Genomic DNA, 21,270 nt, shown 5'->3' on the forward strand with positions numbered 1-21,270 from the left:
CCCCCATCCAATCCTCAGTGGGTTTGCTGGCCTCATTCTTCTGAAGCCGCTTGGCAGCTTTGAGGGCCCCTGGAGTACCCTTCATGCTGAGGAGTACCCTTCATGCTGAGGATTACCCTTCATGCTGAGGATTACCCTTCATGCTGAGGAGCTCTGGTGGTCGCTAACCAGCCTGTGGAGCCCCCAGCCCTCCCTAACCAGCCTGTGGAGCCCCCAGCCCTCCCTAACCAGCCTGTGGAGCCCCCAGCCCTCCCTAACCAGCCTGTGGAGCCCCCAGCCCTCCCTAACCAGCCTGTGGAGCCCCCAGCCCTCCCTAACCAGCCTGTGGAGCCCCCAGCCCTCCCTAACCAGCCTGTGGAGCCCCCAGCCCTCCCTAACCAGCCTGTGGAGCCCCCAGCCCTCCCTAACCAGCCTGTGGAGCCCCCAGCCCTCCCTAACCAGCCTGTGGAGCCCCCAGCCCTCCCTAACCAGCCTGTGGAGCCCCCAGCCCTCCCTAACCAGCCTGTGGAGCCCCCAGCCCTCCCTAACCAGCCTGTGGAGCCCCCAGCCCTCCCTAACCAGCCTGTGGAGCCCCCAGCCCTCCCTAACCAGCCTGTGGAGCCCCCAGCCCTCCCTAACCAGCCTGTGGAGCCCCCAGCCCTCCCTAACCAGCCTGTGGAGCCCCCAGCCCTCCCTAACCAGCCTGTGGAGCCCCCAGCCCTCCCTAACCAGCCTGTGGAGCCCCCAGCCCTCCCTAACCAGCCTGTGGAGCCCCCAGCCCTCCCTAACCAGCCTGTGGAGCCCCCAGCCCTCCCTAACCAGCCTGTGGAGCCCCCAGCCCTCCCTAACCAGCCTGTGGAGCCCCCAGCCCTCCCTAACCAGCCTGTGGAGCCCCCAGCCCTCCCTAACCAGCCTGTGGAGCCCCCAGCCCTCCCTAACCAGCCTGTGGAGCCCCCAGCCCTCCCTAACCAGCCTGTGGAGCCCCCAGCCCTCCCTAACCAGCCTGTGGAGCCCCCAGCCCTCCCTAACCAGCCTGTGGAGCCCCCAGCCCTCCCTAACCAGCCTGTGGAGCCCCCAGCCCTCCCTAACCAGCCTGTGGAGCCCCCAGCCCTCCCTAACCAGCCTGTGGAGCCCCCAGCCCTCCCTAACCAGCCTGTGGAGCCCCCAGCCCTCCCTAACCAGCCTGTGGAGCCCCCAGCCCTCCCTAACCAGCCTGTGGAGCCCCCAGCCCTCCCTAACCAGCCTGTGGAGCCCCCAGCCCTCCCTCCGGGCTGCCGAGGGCCCTGAGCTGGCAGCCCTATCCCCGGACCAGCAGCACCGGGAGCCGGTTTGGGGGGGGGGGGGGGAGAATTTCAAACCGGTGCCCCTCCCGGAGTTGTGTGCCGAAACAGATTCTCCCCACATCGGGGTGCGGGTCATCCAAGCCGACACTAAACACAATCTCTTCACAGAAAGCAGCGTCCATCTGAAAACTTTTCGGGGCTCCAAAGGATCACCTGGAAGGTATACTGCAGAATGTTCTCTGGAAGGCGATAGTATTCCCTGTTATCCCCACTGAAAACCTTCCGGCAACTTCCACCAAAAAACTTGGTGTTGATTACAGGTCCCCGGAATTCTCCTTTCAGAACATCAAAGCTAAAAGGAAGAAAAACAATTTGCATCAGACGCCAGGAATTGAAAATAGACAAGACACTCTCCCCATGTACACTCTCCCCTATCACTGACTCTCCCCATGTACACTCTCCCCTATCACTGACTCTACCCACCCATTCACTCCCCTCCCACACCCCCATGTACACTCTCCCCATGTACACTCTCCCCTATCACTGACTCTACCCACCCATTTAATCCCCTCCCACATCCCCATGTACACTCTCCCCTATCACTGACTCGACCCACCCATTTAATCCCCTCCCACATCCCCATGTACACTCTCCCCTATCACTGACTCTACCCACCCATTCACTCCCCTCCCACATCCCCATGTACACTCTCCCCATGTACACTCTCCCCTATCACTGACTCTACCCACCCATTCACTCCCCTCCCACATCCCCATGTACACTCTCCCCTATCACTGACTCTCCCCATGTACACTCTCCCCTATCACTGACTCTCCCCATGTACACTCTCCCCTATCACTGACTCTACCCACCCATTCACTCCCCTCCCACATCCCCATGTACACTCTCCCCTATCACTGACTCTACCCACCCATTCACTCCCCTCCCACACCCCCATGTACACTCTCCCCTATCACTGACTCTCCCCATGCACACTCTCCCCTATCACTGACTCTACCCACCCATTCACTCCCCTCCCACACCCCCATGCACACTCTCCCCTATCACTGACTCTACCCACCCATTCACTCCCCTCCCACATCCCCATGTACACTCTCCCCATGTACACTTTCCCCTATCACTGACTCTACCTCCCATTCACTCCCCTCCCACATCCCCATGTACACTCTCCCCATGTACACTCTCCCCTATCACTGACTCTCCCCATGTACACTCTCCCCTATCACTGACTCTACCCACCCATTTAATCCCCTCCCACATCCCCATGTACACTCTCCCCATGTACACTCTCCCCTATCACTGACTCTACCCACCCATTCACTCCCCTCCCACATCCCCATGTACACTCTCCCCATGTACACTTTCCCCTATCACTGACTCTACCCCCCATTCACTCCCCTCCCACATCCCCATGTACACTCTCCCCATGTACACTCTCCCCTATCACTGACTCTCCCCATGTACACTCTCCCCAATCACTGACTCTCCCCATCTACACTCTCCCCATCACTGACTCTCCCCACCCATTTACTCCCCTTCCATATCCCCATGTACACTCTCCCCTATCACTGACTCTCCCCATGTACACTCTCCCCTATCACTGACTCTCCCCATGTACACTCTCCCCTAACACTGACTCTCCCCATGTACACTCTCCCCTATCACTGACTATCCCAATGTACACTCTCCTCTATCACTGACTCTCCCCATGTACACTCTCCCCTATCACTGACTCTCCCCATGTACCCTCTCCCCTATCACTGACTCTCCCCATGTACACTCTCCCCTATCACTGACTCTCCCCACCCATTCACTCCCCTCCCACATCCCCATGTACACTCTCCCCTATCACTGACTCTCCCCATGTACACTCTCCCCTATCACTGACTCTCCCCACCCATTCACTCCCCTCCCACATCCCCATGTACACTCTCCCCATGTACACTCTCCCCTATCACTGACTCTACCCACCCATTCACTCCCCTCCCACATCCCCATGTACACTCTCCCCATGTACACTCTCCCCATGTACACTCTCCCCATGTACACTCTCCTCTATCACTGACTCTACCCCCCATTTACTCCCCTCCCACATCCCCATGTACACTCTCCCCATGTACATTCTCCTCTAACACTGACTCTACCCCCCATTTACTCCCCTCCCACATCCCCATGCACACTCTCCCCATGTACACTCTCCCCACGTACACTTTCCCCCTATCACTGACTCTACCCACCCATTTAATTCCCTCCCACATCCCCATTTCTCCTGTGTTTTGTCATGCTAGCTTCCTTTTAAATCTTGCTCTTTCTCGCGCTCTTTTTCATGAAGAATTGCAGCCACTGACGCCTTTTTAATGGAGATTAGGCTGCATGGAGCCTTCCGGCCAGAAGCGGCAGCAGAGGGCATATCACATTGCCCTTCACGTAGAATTAATCTGAATCACCGCCCAGCTCGGTGCTTTTGGCATCTGTACAGAGATCCAGGGCTTCTGGTTAATGGCCCTGAATACAGAAACTCAACTTGGAAGAGCGAAGTACAAAGTATAAAGAAAATATGGGCAGCACGGTAACACAGTGTTTAGCACTATGGCTTCACAGCGCCAGTGTCCCAGGCTCGATTCCCGGCTTGGGTCACTGTCTGTGCGGAGTCTGCACGTTCTCCCCGTGTCTGCGTGGGTTTCCCTCCGGGTGCTCCGGTTTCCTCCCACAAGTCCCGAAAGATGTGCTAATAGGTGAATTGGACATTCTGAATTCTCCCTCCGTGTTCCCGAACAGGCGCCGGAATGTGGCGACTAGGGGCTTTTCACAGTAACGTCATTGCAGTGTTAATGTAAGCCGACTTGTGACAATAATAATGATTATTATTCTTATGATTTTTGAGGTATGGTTTTGCCTATTGTACCAATGCAAATAAGAAGGCAAAGCCCATGTGTGCGAGAGACAGAGAAGTACGGGCAAATGAGAGAATTTCAGACTTTAAAAGAGAAGTGGTGGGTGAAGAATTCCTTTTGAGGTTGAGACCCCAGAGTCAGTTATTAAAATGCAGCGGACCCAAATTAAAAGACTACACTGCTGTACCTGAACTGTGATATCTCATTAGCAAAACCGAGTAGAATCTCCAGCACAGCGCACCCCTCCCCGATTAACTCAATGCATTCAATGCTCGGTTCGAGCAGGAACCACCAAACCGCTGTCAACTGCCCCAGCAGCCTCAGACACACCCATACCCACTGTCACAGCTTCCGAAGTCAGATCGACCTTCTTGAAAGTGAGCCCTCGGAAGGCGATGGGCCCGGAGGGGATCCCTGGTCGTGCACTCAGAGCCTGCGCGGACCAGCTGGCAGATGTGTTCGCGGACCTCTTTAACCTGTCCCTACTCCACTCCGAGGTCCCCACCTGCTTCAAGAAGACCAGCATCATACCGGTGCCAAAAAAGAGCCAGGCAACGTGCCTCAATGACTACCGGCCGGTGGCCATGACATCTATCACTGATATGGGCGGCACGGTAGCACAGTGGTTAGCACTGTTGCTTCACAGTGCCAGGGTCCCGGTTTCAATGCTTGGCTTGGGTCACTGTCTGTGCGGAGTGGCATGTTGTCTCTGTGTCCGCGTGGGTTTCCTCCGGGTGCTCCAGTTTCCTCCCACACGTCCCAAAAGACGTGCTGTTAGGTGAATTAGACACAGATACTTATACAGCTGTACTAGGGGGAGGTGTCGTGGGCAGAACCAAGGGTGGAGCCCAGTACAGGTTCCTCAGTGCTCCCAGCACTACTCCCCCTAGTGGTAGGATGGCGCTACTGCGCTTACAATAACAGTGTGAATTAGTATATACATTCATATACTATATTCACCACATTCACCCCCTGCAAAAAAATCAAGTCCGGCGGGGGTGGTGGTCTAGTCTATAAAGTCAGTCTGTCCGGCGGTCGGATTGTCCGCTGAGACCTGTGGAGCACCGGGGTTGCAGCCTCTTGCAGTGGCTGGATGGGTGTGGTGTGTTGGGGTATGATGGGGGACTCCAGGGAGGGTTGTATCCGAGCTTCATACTCTCCTGGTTCGAACGGGGACTGAGGGTGCTGGGGGCTGGCGGAGCGAGCTCGTGGGCTCGGGAGCGCGAGGGGGCGGCAGCATGGGGTGTAGGGTGAGAGGTCCTTCTGTGGGGGTAGAGGGGGCGCTGGATCCGGCGGATGCCAGATCCCGGAGGGATACAGTGTCCTGACGGCCGTCAGGGAACTCGACGAATGCGTACTGGGGATTGGAGTGGAGCAGGCGCACCTTCTCAACAAGGAGGTCGGTTTTGTGCCCCCTGACGTGTTCCCTCAGAAGTACGGGGCCCGGCGTCCTCAGCCATGCCGGAAGTGAGTCCCCCGTGGTAGTGCCCCTAGAAAAAATGAAGAGCCTCTCGTCAGGGGTCTAATTGGTCGCTGTGCACAAAGGAACCTAATAGCGTGGAGCGCGTCTGGGAGGACTTCCTGCCACTGGGAGACTTGGAGCTTTCTAGACCGGAGGGTCAGTAGGACGGTCTTTCAGACCGTCGCGTTCTCCCTTTCCACCTGCCCGTTCCCCCTGGGGTTGTAGCTGGTAGTCCTGCTCGAGGCAATGCCCTTGTCGAGCAGGTACTGACGCAGCTCGTCGCTCATGAAGGACGAACCCCGGTCGCTGTGTACGTAGCTGGGGAAACCGAACAGGGTGAAGACACTATGCAGGGCCCTAATGACTGTGTGGGAGGTCATGTCGGGGCACGGGATAGCAAATGGGAAACGGGAGAACCCGTCTACGATGTTTAAGAAGTAAACGTTCTTGTTAGTTGAGGGGAGTGGCCCTTTGAAATCAATCACGAGGCATTCAAAGGGCCTAGAAGCCTTGACCAGGTGGGCCCTATCTGGTCGATAGAAGTGCAGTTTGCACTCCGCACAGATCGGGCAGTCCCGCTTTTACCTCCTCGTTGGAGAAAGGCAGGTTTCGGGCCCTGATGTAGTGGGCGAGCCTTGTGACCCCTGGATGGCAGAGGTCATTGTGGATGCTTTTCAATCGGTCGATCCATGCGCTGGCGCAGGCCCCGCGGGATAGGGCATCCGGAGGCTCGTTGAGCTTCCCGGGTCGATATTTGATATCGTAATTGTAGGTGGAGAGTTCGATCCTCCACCTCAGAATTTTATCGTTTTTTATTTTGCCCCTTTGCGAGTTGTCGAACATGAAGGCAACCGATCTTTGGTTGGTGATGAGGGTGAACCTCCTACCTGCGAGGTAGTGCCTCCAGTGACGGACAGCCTCCACAATGGCTTGTGCTTCTTTCTCGACCGAGGAGTGTCGGAGTTCTGAAGCGGAGAGGGTTCGGGAGAAAAATGCAACGGGTCTCCCAGCCTGATTTAAAGTGGCTGCTAGAGCTACCTCTGAGGCGTCGCTCTCTACCTGGAATGGAGTGGATTCATCCACCGCCCGCATGGCCGCTTTGGCGATGTCCTCCTTGATGCAGCTGAAGGCTTGGCGCGCCTCAGCTGACAGGGGAAATCGTGTGGTCCTAAAGAGTGGGCGGGCTTTGTCCGCATATTGAGGGACCCACTGGGCGTAGCAGGAAAAAAATCCCAAGCACCGTTTGAGGGCCTTGGGGCAATGAGGGGGAGGGAGTTCTAAGAGGGGGCGCATACGGTCCGGGTCGGGTCCCACGACTCTGTTTCCCACGACATAGCCGAGGATGGCTAGTCTGGTTGTGCAGAAAACGCATTTCTCCTTGCTGTACGTAAGATTCAGTTTCTGTGCCGTCTGGAGAAAACGGTGGAGGTTGGCGTCGTGGTCCTGCTGGTCATAGCCGCAGATGGTGACATTGTCCAGATACGGAAACGTGGCCCGCAGCCCGTACTGGTCCACCATTCGGTCTATTGCTCGTTGGAACACCGAGACCCCGTTAGTGACGCCGAAGGGGACCCGGAGGAAATGGAAGAGGCGGCCATCGGCCTCGAATGCTGTGTAGTGGCGGTCCTCTGGGCGGATTGGGAGCTGGTGGTATGCAGACTTCAGATCCACTGTGGAAAAGAGCCGATATTGGGCGATCTGGTTTACCATGTCTGCAATTCTGGGGAAGGGATACGCGTCTAGGAGCGTAAATCTATTTATAGTCTGACTGTCGTCAACAACCATACGGAATTTTCCCCGGTCTTAACGACCACCACCTGAGCTCTCCAGGGACTATTGCTGGCCTCTATAACCCCCTCACTGAGTAGCCTTCGAACCTCTGCTCTGACAAATACCCTATCCTGCAGGCTGTACCGCCTGCTACGAGTGGCTACGGGTTTACAGTCCTTAGTGAAATTGGCAAAGAGAGGAGGGGGGGGGGGATTCACAGCGTAGCGAGGCTGCAGATAGTGAGTGGGGGCAGGGGCCCTCCGAAGCTGAGGGTGAGGCTCTTGAGGTTACGCTGGAAGTCTAGGCCTAATAAGAGTGGCGCGCAGAGTTCGGGCAAAACGTAGAGTTTAAACTTCGAGTAGCTAGTCCCTCGGATTGTGAGTGTCGCGGCGGTGCGCCCCTGGATCTGGACCGAGTGGGAGACTGAAGCGAGCGAGATAGTTTGCTGCACGGGGAAAACGGGGAGCGAACAGCGTCTTACCAGGTCTGGGTGTAGGAAGCTCTCAGTGCTCCCGGAGTCGAAGAGGCATGGCGTTTTGTACCCGTTGATTTGGACCTCTGCCACCGAGTTTCGTAGATTCTTTGGTTGTGATTGGTCCAGGGTGACCGCGCTGAGTTGCGGGTAGTCGGCGGCTCGATCAGCTGTGCTGGAGCGGCCCCGTGATGACTGCCCTCTGAGTTCGTAGTCAAATTCGAATTCCTCCGCTGAGTTGTCCGAGCGCGGAGATGCCGATCAGGCCCGTGGGTCGCACGTGGCGGGAGGCGAGGAAGATGGCATCCAAGATGGCGGCCCCCATGAGTCGCACGTGGCCGGCCGCGTGGTGGAGGTTTTCCAAGAAGGCGGCCCCCATGAGTCGCACGTGGCTGGAGGGGGCGGAGTCGGGGCATAGGCTGCAGCGTTTCGGGCCCCGCGGGGCTGAGAGTGAGGGGAGCGGTTACTGCGAGTCGCTGGGGAGTTGGAAGCTGGGGCCCTTTTAGCGAGGCACACTCTCGCGTAATGGCCTTTTCGCCCGCAGCTGCTGCAGGTCGCGTTGCGGGCCGGGCAGTGCTGGTTCTGGCCGCAGAAATGGCAGGCTGGGGCAGCATAGTGGCTGGCTGGGGCAGCATGGTGGCTGGGGCAGCACAGTGGCTGGGGCAGCATAGTGGCTGGGGCAGCATGGTGGCTGGGGCAGCATGGTGGCTGGAGCAGCATAGTGGCTGGCTGGAGCAGCATAGTGGCTGGGGCAGCATGGTGGCTGGAGCAACATAGTGGCTGGGGCAGCATGGTGGCTGGAGCAACATAGTGGCTGGGGCAGCATGGTGGCAGGCTGGGGCAGCATAGTGGCAGGCTGGAGCAGCATAGTGGCTGGCTGGGGCAGCATAGTGGCTGGCTGGGGCAGCATAGTGCCTGGGGCAGCATACTGGCTGGGGCAGCATAGTGGCTGGCTGGGGCAGCATGGTGGCTGGCTGGAGCAGCATAGTGGCTGGCTGGAGCAGCATAGTGGCTGGGGCAGCATAGTGGCTGGGGCAGCATGGTGGCTGGGGCAGCATAGTGGCTGGGGCAGCATGGTGGCTGGGGCAGCATGGTGGCAGGCTGGAGCAGCATAGTGGCTGGGGCAGCATGGTGGCTGGGGCAGCATAGTGGCTGGCTGGAGCAGCATAGTGGCTGGGGCAGCATGGTGGCTGGCTGGAGCAGCATAGTGGCTGGCTGGGGCAGCATAGTGGCAGGCTGGGGCAGCATGGTGGCAGGCTGGAGCAGCATAGTGGCTGGCTGGAGCAGCATAGTGGCTGGCTGGGGCAGCATAGTGGCTGGGGCAGCATAGTGGCTGGGGCAGCATAGTGGCTGGAGCAGCATGGTGGCTGGCTGGAGCAGCATAGTGGCTGGGGCAGCATAGTGGCTGGGGTAGCATAGTGGCAGGCTGGAGCAGCATAGTGGCTGGAGCAGCATAGTGGCTGGGGCAGCATAGTGGCTGGAGCAGCATAGTGGCTGGAGCAGCATGGTGGCTGGCTGGGGCAGCATAGTGGCTGGGGCAGCATGGTGGCTGGCTGGTGCAGCATAGTGGTTGGGCTGGGGCAGCATGGTGGCTGGGACAGCATGGTGGCTGGCTGGGGCAGCATGGTGGCTGGCTGGGGCAGCATAGTGGCTGGGGCAGCATAGTGGCTGGGGCAGCATAGTGGCTGGCTGGGGCAGCATGGTGGCTGGCTGGAGCAGCATGGTGGCTGGCTGGGGCAGCATAGTGGCTGGCTGGAGCAGCATAGTGGCTGGAGCAGCATAGTGGCTGGCTGGAGCAGCATAGTGGCTGGAGCAGCATAGTGGCTGGCTGGAGCAGCATAGTGGCTGGAGCAGCATAGTGGCTGGCTGGAGCAGCATAGTGGCTGGAGCAGCATAGTGTCTGGCTGGAGCAGCATAGTGGCTGGGGCAGCATAGTGGCTGGCTGGGGCAGCATAGTGGCTGGGGCAGCATGGTGGCTGGCTGGAGCAGCATAGTGGCTGAGGCAGCATGGTGGCTGGCTGGAGCAGCATGGTGGCTGGCTGGGGCAGCATAGTGGCTGGCTGGAGCAGCATAGTGGCTGGAGCAGCATAGTGGCTGGCTGGAGCAGCATAGTGGCTGGGGCAGCATGGTGGCTGGCTGGAGCAGCATAGTGGCTGAGGCAGCATAGTGGCTGGAGCAGCATAGTGGCTGGCTGGGGCAGCATAGTGGCTGGGGCAGCATAGTGGCTGGCTGGAGCAGCATAGTGGCTGGAGTAGCATAGTGGCTGGGGCAGCATGGTGGCTGGCTGGAGCAGCATAGTGGCTGGCTGGGGCAGCATAGTAGCTGGGCTGGGGCAGCATGGTGGCTGGCTGGAGCAGCATAGTGGCTGGCTGGGGCAGCATAGTGGCTGGCTGGGGCAGCATAGTGGCTTGCTGGAGCAGCATGGTGGCTGGGCTGGGGCAGCATAGTGGCTGGAGCAGCATAGTGGCTGGGGCAGCATAGTGGCTGGCTGGGGCAGCATAGTGGCTGGCTGGAGCAGCATAGTGGCTGGGGCAGCATAGTGGCTGGGGCAGCATAGTGGCTGGAGCAGCATAGTGGCTGGGGCAGCATAGTGGCTGGGGCAGCATAGTGGCTGGGGCAGCATAGTGGCTGGGGCAGCATAGTGGCTGGCTGGAGCAGCATAGTGGCTGGGGCAGCATAGTGGCTGGGGCAGCATAGTGGCTGGCTGGGGCAGCATAGTGGCTGGGGCAGCATAGTGGCTGGGGCAGCATAGTGGCTGGGGCAGCATAGTGGCTGGCTGGAGCAGCATAGTGGCTGGGGCAGCATGGTGGCTGGGGCAGCATAGTGGCTGGGGCAGCATAGTGGCTGGGCAGCATAGTGGCTGGGGCAGCATAGTGGCTGGGGCAGCATAGTGGCTGGGGCAGCATAGTGGCTGGGGCAGCATAGTGGCTGGAGCAGCATAGTGGCTGGGGCAGCATAGTGGCTGGCTGGGGCAGCATAGTGGCTGGAGCAGCATGGTGGCTGGAGCAGCATAGTGGCTGGGGCAGCATAGTGCCTGGGGCAGCATAGTGGCTGGGGCAGCATAGTGCCTGGGGCAGCATAGTGGCTGGGGCAGCATAGTGGCTGGGGCAGCATAGTGGCTGGGGCAGCATAGTGGCTGGAGCAGCATAGTGGCTGGCTGGGGCAGCATAGTGGCTGGGGCAGCATAGTGGCTGGGGCAGCATAGTGGCTGGCTGGGGCAGCATAGTGGCTGGGGCAGCATAGTGGCTGGCTGGGGCAGCATGGTGGCTGGGGCAGCATAGTGGCTGGAGCAGCATAGTGGCTGGGGCAGCATGGTGGCTGGGGCAGCATAGTGGCTGGGGCAGCATAGTGGCTGGAGCAGCATAGTGGCTGGAGCAGCATAGTGGCTGGCTGGAGCAGCATAGTGGCTGGAGCAGCATAGTGGCTGGCTGGAGCAGCATAGTGGCTGGGGCAGCATGGTGGCTGGGGCAGCATAGTGGCTGGGGCAGCATAGTGGCTGGGGCAGCATAGTGGCTGGAGCAGCATAGTGGCTGGGGCAGCATAGTGGCTGGGGCAGCATAGTGGCTGGAGCAGCATAGTGGCTGGGGCAGCATAGTGGCTGGGGCAGCATAGTGGCTGGGGCAGCATAGTGGCTGGGGCAGCATAGTGGCTGGAGCAGCATAGTGGCTGGGCGGCCATGTAGCACAGGCCTGGGGGAGTCGCTGGTCGGGGGCCCATGATGGGGTCGCGGGGTCCGTGGGGAACGAGTTAAGGCTGCGGAAGGAGACCTCCATCGTGGTAGCAGCTTCCACAGTCGTTTCTAAATCCTGGGCCCCCTTTTCCAGCAGTCGTTGGCGCACATAGTTAGGCCTGAGGCCCGCTACAAAAACATTGCGTACCGCCAATTCCCTGTGTTCAGCCGCGGTAACCGCTTGGTAATTACAGTCATTGGACAAATTGTTAAGTTCTCTTAGGAATTCGGCGAGTGATTCCGTAGGCCGCTGACGGCGAGTCGTGAACACATGGCGAGCGTAAACTTCATTAATGGGCCTTACATACATTTTTTCGAGAAGTGCTAGCGCCGCAGTATATGAACTGGCTGAGTTTAGTTGCGTAGAGATTCTGTGGCTCACCCTCGCGTGCAGTAGACTTAGCTTCTGATCCTCTGTCGTTTCGGCTGTGCTCGCTTCGGCCAGGTAGGCCTTGAAGCACCGCATCCAGTGGAAGAAGATTTCTTTAGCCTCTGCATCCTGCGGGTCGAGTTCCAGGTGTCCAGGCTTGAGGGCCGATTCCATAATCGATCTTACTGTTCTTAAGTCGATTAAATTGATGGAACCATCAATTCACCAGACACGTGTTTCCGAAGTGAATCTAGGCTTTAATCGACTTACTTCAGAGCCAGCCTGTTACCTGTTGATGAACTCGAAGTGACCCAGGCTGGCTCTGGACACGGATACTTATACAGCTGCACTAGGGGGAGGAGTCGTGGGCGGAGCCAAGGGTGGAGCCCAGTACAAGTTCCTAAGTGCTCCCGGCGCTACTCCCCTAGTGGTAGGATGGCGCTACTGCGCTTACAATAACAGTGTGAATTAGTATATATACATTCATATATTACATTCACCACAGAGATCATGGCTGATCTTTCCGGAACGAACACCATAACCCTTAATCCCTTTATTCTTCACAAAGACTTGGCTCCTCACTCTGCAACTGGATCCTCGACTTTCTGACCCACAGACCACAATCAGTAAGAATAAACAACACCACCTCCTCTACAATAGCCCTCAATATCGGGGCCCCGTAAGGCTGCGTACTTAGCCCCCTACTCAACTCCCTGTACACACACGACTGCACGGGAACATTTGGCTCCAATTCCATCTACAAGTTTACTGATGACACGACCATAGTGGGTCGGAACTCAAACAACGATGAGTCAGAGTACAGGAGGGAGATAGTGGAGTGGTGTAACGACAACAATCTCTCCCTCAATGTCAGCAAAAATGAAGAGCTGGTCATTAACTTTAGGAACCGAAGTGGCGTACACACCCCTGCCAGCATCAACGGGGCAGAGATGGAGATAGATAGTGTGGTGAATGTAACTTGGTAATTCACACTGTATCTTTGTAAGCGCAGTAGCGTTATCCGACCACTAGGGGGAGTAGCTCTGGGAATGCTCAGGAGTTTGTACTGGGATCCACCCTTGGCTCCGCCCACGACTCCTCCCCCTTGTGCTGCTGTATAAATACTCTTGTCCAGAGTCAGCCTGCAGTTCACGGAGAGTTCATCAACGGGTAACAGGCTGGCTCTGTAGTAAGTAGTTTAAAACCACTGTTCATATCGGAAAGCACGTGTCTGGTGAATTGATGGTTCCATCAGATAGATAGAGAAGTACAGCACAGAACAGGCCCTTCGGCCCACGATGTTGTGCCGAACGTTTGTCCTAGGTTAATCATAGAATTTTAGACACTGAGGGCAATTTATCATGGCCAATCCACCCAACCTGCACATCTTTGGACTGGTTCGCAGTTTCAAACTCCTAGGTGTAAAGATTATCAACAATCTGTCCTGGTCCACCCACGTCGATGCTACGGTACAGGTGACAATAAATTTAAACCTAAACACAAGGCAACAGCCCATGAGGCTGTCGACATTCTGGAGTAGCATCTCCCAGGAGTATCCAGTGCTGAGTAAAACAAGCATTTTGTTGCTATTGAGCCTCACGATGACCGTGTTTCCCGGCGGTGTGGCCACAATGGGATTCCCATTGGCAGGGATAGAGAATCCTGCCGAAGGAGGCTTGGATGGACCATTGCCAGAAAAGATGGAATTACTCATGAGAGGAATAATGTGTCACTGTGTCAGACAAGGTGCTGTTTGGTCTACTTATCTGAGGAAGGATGTTCTTGCTATGGAGGGAGGGCAGCGAAGGTTTGCCAGGCTGATTCCTGGGATGGCGGGACTGTCATATGAGGAGAGATTGACCGGGTTGGGATTGTTCTCGGTGGAGTTCAGAAGAATGAGGAGGGATCTCATAGAGACTTATAAAATTCTAACAGGACTGGACAGGGTAGATGCAGGAAGGATGTTCCCAATGTGTGGATTTTAGGTGTGGGCGTGTGTAACTGTTGCTCTCACTCTCTCACTCACACTCAGGCCTCGATTCTCCCCAGGTCGTTGCCAGCAGCTAATGCAGCAGAGCATCAAAAAAACTCGGGATCACCGCCAGGCGTCGATGAGCGTTGATCCGAACACGATGCTTTGAACCCTGAGGGCTGCAGGATCAAGGTCCTCACCCGCAAGCCAGCAGGAGGATGTAAATAAAAGCAGATGGGTCTTAATGACCCATTTATACCCACCTAAACGGTCCCGGCATCCTATTCTCCGGACCTCTGTGATGTTCCGTCCCCTGGAGCGGGAAGCACATCGGAGGGGAATACTACAGGTCCCACCAAACGTGGGCCGGACACGGTGGACTTTGGGGTGGGCCAAAGGGTAACTCCTTAATGCCCCCAAGGTCTATCCAAGGACCTACCCCACAACAATGCACTCGCTGTCCACCCTCTGCACCAGAACACCCCCCTCATACCCATCCTCCAAGACCCCCAAAAGAGGAGAATCCCTCCAAGAGACCCTCATAACAGGGAGACCCCCCCCCACACACACACAGACACACTCCCATACAGATACATCCCCCCCCCACCCCCCCCCCACACACACACAGACACACTCCCATACAGATACATCCTCACACCCCCCCCCACCCCCCCACACACACACAGACACACTCCCATACAGATACATCCTCACACCCCCCCCCCCACCCCCCCACACACACACAGACACACTCCCATACAGATACATCCTCACACCCCCCCCCCCCCCCCCACCACACACACTCTAATCACCCTGTTCCACTGCAATGGCGTCGCTCACCATGGAGAAGGCAGCAATATCTAACCCCCTTACCCATTTCCCGTCAGTTCTGCCTGTGGCGGGATTTTATCGCTGTCACACGCCATCGTGCGATCGTCACAGTTCGATTCGTCCGCTCCATCTCCCTCACAGTCCTCATCGCCATTACACACCAGCGTGTGACTGACACACTGCCCTGTGACACAGTGAAAGACACAATTACACAGAGACAGCCCACTGTATCCATCATCAAACAAAGGACCCACAGATATCTGCAAACAGTGTTCACGATATTCAGCTTCAACAGGCACACAGCACCAGGGACTGCAGCACATGACATATTCCCCAGGGAGATGCAGCTGACAGTCAGAGGTGTTGCTTGTCAGGAAAGATCCACGGTTACAATCAATAACCCTCAGAATATTGGTAATACAGTAGGTTCGATACTGAGTAAAGCTCCATCTACACTGTCCCCATCAAACACTCCCAGGACAGGTACAGCACGGGGTTAGATACAGAGTAAAGCTCCCTCTACACTGTCCCCCATCAAACACTCCCAGGACAGGTACAGCACAGGGTTAGATACAGAGTAAACTCCATCTACACTGTCCCCATCAAACACTCCCAGGACAGGTACAGCACGGGGTTAGATACAGAGTAAAGCTCCCTCTACACTGTCCCCATCAAACACTCCCAGGACAGGTACAGCACGGGGTTAGATACAGAGTAAAGCTCCCTCCACACTGTCCCCATCAAACACTCCAGGACAGGTACGCAACAGGGTTAGTTACAAAGTAAAGCTCCCTCTACACTGTCCCCATCAAACACTCCAGGACAGTACAGCACGGGGTTAGATACAGAGTTAAAGCTCCTCTGCACTGTCCCCATCAAAACACTCCCAGGACAGGTACAGCACGGAGTTAGATACAGAGTAAAGCTCCTCTACACTGTACCCCATCAAACACTCTAGGACAGGTACAGCACGGAGTTAGATACAGAGTAAAGCTCCCTCGACACTGTCCCCATCAAACACTCCCAGGACAGGTACAGCACGGGGTTAGATACAGAGTAAAGCTCCCTCTACACTGTCCCCATCAAACACTCCCAGGACAGGTACAGCACGGGGTTAGATACAGAGTAAAGCTCCCTCTACACTGTCCCCATCAAACACTCCCAGGACAGGTACAGCAAGGGGTTAGATACAGGGTAAACCTTGCTCTGTCCCATCAGTGTGTCTCATTTCAAACCCAGGAGCATTTCCTTTGAGGGTCATTTGACCTTCCAGTTTCCTCCAGTCCCCATTCCATGGTCACTCAGAATGAGATAGGACCATTTGATGTCACCTGCGGCCATTCTCTGGGACCTGGACCATAAAACTGGAGTGAGCGCTGTACCCCACTGATCCACTCCCACCACCCAAAGCTGGGAGGAAAGGGATTCACAACCTGAAGCGCAACGAAAGCGATCTCCACAGCCCTCGTCCACAGGGCAGCCTCTCGCAGAGACACATGGCCGGATTTCCAAACTGGGACCACTGCACTCGTTCCCTCCAAACTGTGCGTACATCGCCACTGACTTCCAACGTGTCTGTAAGAAAATAAAGGGATTGGTGTAAGAAACCAAACGGCCTCTGATCTCGCACCTGCCCATCGTACACACACAGGCATTGATCAGGGAGGAACCTCACAAACAGCTGTTAATGCCGTCGACGTTTTGTCCTCGATCTCTGTCGAGACGACACCTCTTTCGAACTGGCTCACATTGTCACTGCTTTGAAATGTCTGCTCCATGCTTTCAGCTGCAGCCTCCTGCAACTTGCCCAGTTTCTCTCCCAGTTTACATCCAAGCTTAACCAATCAAGACCAGTGATGATTCATTGTTCATAGGACTCAAATAATCCAGATTACCAAATAATCCAAACACCCAGATTACCAGTCTTTACACCCAATTTTCAGTCCCTCCTCTCCTCAGCTCAATGGCCTCTCTGCGGGGGGGGGGGGGGGGGGGGCGGGGGCTGATTCTTTGTAAACTGCCCTCTGATCTGCGAGTGCCAAGAATTATTATTATCCCAGCAATGCTGCCCTCACATCTCCATTCACCATGGAAACCCTGGCTGCTGTGGTTCCCTGCTCAGTCCTGGGTCTGTCAGGATGATTCCGAAGAGTTCATAAGAAAGACTGTTATTCAGCAGGACCCGTCTACACATCTCAGGGTTCTGACTCCCTTTGCTGACCTGTTGTACCAGCACTGGTTAACACACCGCCCAATCAGCACACGGGAACAAGCGCCCCCAGCTAGATCAGCCGCCCCCCCCCCCCCCACCCAAAGCCCAAAAGCGACCATGGAGGAGAGGCCAAGAAAAAAATCGAGGAGAACAAAGAGGACGAAAGGCCGGCAAGACAGAACCTTCAATGGCCAGAAGACAACAACAACTACTAAAAAATGTGTTTCGGGCACAACAAGATGCCCCCAAAACAGGGGAACAGGATGGACTGGGGTACAGCCTGCCCAACGTTACGTCTGGCCCAACACCTCCACTAAGCACACAAAGGGAGAAGCCTGGGGACGGTGCATACCATTGTGCCTGAGCTATCGACCTAGGAGCAGAATTAGGCCACTCGGCCCATCGAGTCTGCTCCTCCATTCAATCGTGGCTGATATTTTCTCATCCCCATTCTCCTGCCTTCTCCCCATAACCCCTGATCCACTTATTAATCAAGAACCTATCTATCTCTGTCTTAAAGACTCTCAGTGATTTGGCCTCCACAGCCTTCTGCGGCAAAGAGTTCCCCAGATTCACCACCCTCTGGCTGAAGAAATTCCTCCTCATCTCTGTTTTAAAGGATCGTCCCTTCAGTCTGAGATGGTGTCCTCTGCTTCTAGTTTCTCCTACAAGTGGAAACATTCTCTCCACGTCCATTCTATCCAGGCCTCGCAGTATCCTGTAAGTTTCAATAAGATCCACCCTCATCCTTCTAAACTCCAACACGTACAGACCCAGAGTCCTCAAACGTTCCTCATACGACAAGTTCTTCATTCCAGGGATTAATCTTGTGGACCTCCTCTGGACCCTTTCCAAGGCCCCAGCACATCCTTCCTTAGATACAGGGCCCAAAACTGCTCACAATACTCCAAATGGGGTCTGACCAGAGCCTTATACAGCCTCAGAAGTACATCCCTGGTCTTGTATTCTAGCCCTCTTGACATGAATGCTAACATTGCATTTACCTTCCTAACTGCCAACTGAACCTGCACATTAACCTTGAGAGAATCATGAACAAGGACTCCCAAGTCCCTTTGTGCTTCTGATTTCCTAAGCATTTCCCCATTTAGAAAATAGTCTATACCTAAATTCCTCCTCCCAAAGTGCATAACCTCACACTTTTCCACATTGTATTCCATCTGCCACTTCTTTGCTCACTCTCCGAGCCTGTCCAAGTCCTTCTGCAGCCCCCTTGATCCTCAATACTACCTACAGAGATTGTGGATCCAATTTAGGCAACTACTCCTCAAAGGACAGACCTGCCATCAGAGCTAGCAATCTAATATTCATTACAATTTCTTTTTTTTAAATAAATTTAGTGTACCCAATCATTTTTCCAATTTAGGGGCAATTTAGAGTGGCCAATCCACCTACCCTGCACATTTTTGGGCTGTGGGGGCGAAACCCACGCAGACACAGGGAGAATGTGCAAACTCCACACGGACAGTGACCCAGAGCCGGGATCGAACCTGGGACCTCAGCGCCGTGAGGCAGCAGGGCTAACCCACTGCGCCACTGTGTTGCCCTTCATTACAATTTCTGAGATCACTTTATGTGACAGGAAAAACATGTGACAGAAAACATGTGAGAGGTAAACATGTGACAGGTAAATGTGTGGCAGGTCAACATGTGACAGGTAAATGTGTGGCATATAAACATGTGGTGGGTAAACATGTGATAGCTAAACGCATAGCAGATAAATGTGTGAAAGGTAAATGCGTGACAGGTAAATGCGTGACAGGTAAATGCGTGACAGGTAAATGTGTGCCAGGTAAATGCGTGACAGGTAAATGCGTGACAGGTAAATGCGTGACAGGTAAATGTGTGCCAGGTAAATGCGTGACAGGTAAAGGTGTGACAGGTAAATGCGTGCCAGGTAAATGCGTGACAGGTAAATGCGTGACAGGTAAATGCGTGCCAGGTAAATGCGTGACAGGTAAAGGTGTGACAGGTAAATGCGTGCCAGGTAAATGCGTGACAGGTAAATGCGTGACAGGTAAATGCGTGACAGGTAAAGGTGTGACAGGTAAATGCGTGACAGGTAAATGGGTGCCAGGTAAAGGAGCAACAAATAAACGTGTGACAGAAAAACGTGTGACAGGTGAATGTGTGACAGATAAATCTGTGACAGATAAAGGAGCGACAGGTAAACGTGTGACAGGTGAATGTGCGACAGGTTAATATCTGGCAGGTAAACATGTTACAGTTACAGTTAAACATGTGACAGGTAAACATGTGACAGGTAAATGTGTGCATTTAAATGTGTGACAGGTAAACATCTGACAGGTAAACATGTGACAGGTAAAGATGTGACAGGTGAATATATGACAGGTAAATGTGTGACAGGTAAAGGTGTGACAGATAAATATGTGACAGGTAAACATGTGACAGGTAAAGGTGTGACAGGTAAATATGTGACAGGTAAACATGTGGCAAGTAAATGTGTGACAGGTAAATGTGACAGGTAAACATGTAACAGGTAAAGGTGTGACAGATAAATATGTGAAAGGTAAACATGTGACAGATAAACATGTGACAGGTAAACATGTGACAGGTAAAGGTGTGACAGGTAAAGGTGTGACAGATAAATGTGTGGCAGGTAAATGTGTGACAGGTAAACACGTGACAGGTAATTGTGTGGCGGATAAACATGTGACAGATAAAGGTGTGACAGGTAAAGGTGTGACAGATAAACATGTGATAGGTAAACATGTGACAGGTAAACATGTGACAGGTAAAGGTGTGACAGGTAAAGGTGTGACAGGTAAATGTGTGACAGGTAAACATGTGGCAGGTAAAGGTGTGACAGGTAAATACGTGACAGGTAAAGGTGTTACAGGTAAACGTGTGACAGGTAAATGTGTGACAGGTAAAGGTGTGACAGGTAAACATGTGACAGGTAAAGGTGTGACAGGTAAATGTGTGACAGGTAAATATGTGACAGGTAAATGTGTGACAGGTAAACATGTGACAGGTAAAGGTGTTACAGGTAAACATGTGACAGATAAACATGTGACAGGTAAATGTGTGGCAGGTAAATGTGTGATGGGTAAATGTGTGACAGGTAAACATGTGACAGGTAAAGGTGTGGACAGATAAAAGGTGTTACAGGTAAACATTTTACAGGTAAACATGTGACAGGTAAAGGTGTGACAGGTAAAGGTGTGACAGGTAAATGTGTGACAGGGTAAAGGTGTTACAGGTAACATGTGACAGGTAAAGGTGTGACAGGTAAAGGTGTGACAGGTAAATGTGTGACAGGTAAATACGTGACAGGTAAAAGTGTTACAGGTAAACGTGTGACAGGTAAATGTGTGACAGGTAAAGGTGTGACAGGTAAACATGTGACAGGTAAAGGTGTGACAGGTAAATGTGTGACAGGTAAACATGTGACAGATAAAGGTGTGACAGGTAAATGTGTGACAGGTAAACATGTGACAGGTAAAGGTGTTACAGGTAAACATGTGACAGATAAACATGTGGCAAGTAAATGTGTGTCAGGTAAATGTGTGACAGATAAATGTGTGACAGGTAAACATGTGACAGGTAAAGGTGTGACAGGTAAAGGTGTTACAGGTAAACATGTTACAGGTAAACATGTGACAGGTAAAGGTGTGACAGGTAAACATGTGACAGATAAACATGTGGCAAGTAAATGTGTGTCAGGTAAATGTGTGACAGATAAATGTGTGACAGGTAAACATGTGACAGGTAAAGGTGTGACAGATAAAGGTGTTACAGGTAAACATGTTACAGGTAAACATGTGACAGGTAAAGGTGTGACAGGTAAAGGTGTGACAGGTAAATGTGTGACAGGTAAAGGTGTTACAGGTAAACATGTGACAGGTAAAGGTGTGACAGGTAAAGGTGTGACAGGTAAATGTGTGACAGGTAAATACGTGACAGGTAAAAGTGTTACAGGTAAACGTGTGACAGGTAAATGTGTGACAGGTAAAGGTGTGACAGGTAAACATGTGACAGGTAAAGGTGTGACAGGTAAATGTGTGACAGGTAAACATGTGACAGATAAAGGTGTGACAGGTAAATGTGTGACAGGTAAACATGTGACAGGTAAAGGTGTTACAGGTAAACATGTGACAGATAAACATGTGGCAAGTAAATGTGTGTCAGGTAAATGTGTGACAGATAAATGTGACAGGTAAACATGTGACAGGTAAAGGTGTGACAGGTAAAGGTGTTACAGGTAAACATGTTACAGGTAAACATGTGACAGG

The 21,270-nt window shown here is 54.1% G+C and overlaps 1 protein-coding gene across 1 annotated transcript in view; it reads right to left on the bottom strand.

The window, feature by feature from the left end:
* The window catches only part of LOC119969951 (complement component C7-like), a 61,351-nt gene that overhangs the window by 33,066 nt on the left and 7,015 nt on the right, over positions 1–21,270 (bottom strand). Inside the window, exons 4-6 of the mRNA XM_038803918.1 lie at positions 16,218–16,359; positions 14,827–14,968; positions 1,476–1,614 (exon numbers count right to left, since the gene is read on the bottom strand). Of these exons, the coding sequence (XP_038659846.1) occupies positions 1,476–1,614; positions 14,827–14,968; positions 16,218–16,359 (423 nt within the window). The remainder of the gene's footprint in view (positions 1–1,475; positions 1,615–14,826; positions 14,969–16,217; positions 16,360–21,270) is intronic.

The sequence above is a fragment of the Scyliorhinus canicula genome, chromosome 8 (genome assembly GCF_902713615.1).
Source record: "Scyliorhinus canicula chromosome 8, sScyCan1.1, whole genome shotgun sequence".
Lineage (NCBI taxonomy): Eukaryota > Metazoa > Chordata > Chondrichthyes > Carcharhiniformes > Scyliorhinidae > Scyliorhinus > Scyliorhinus canicula.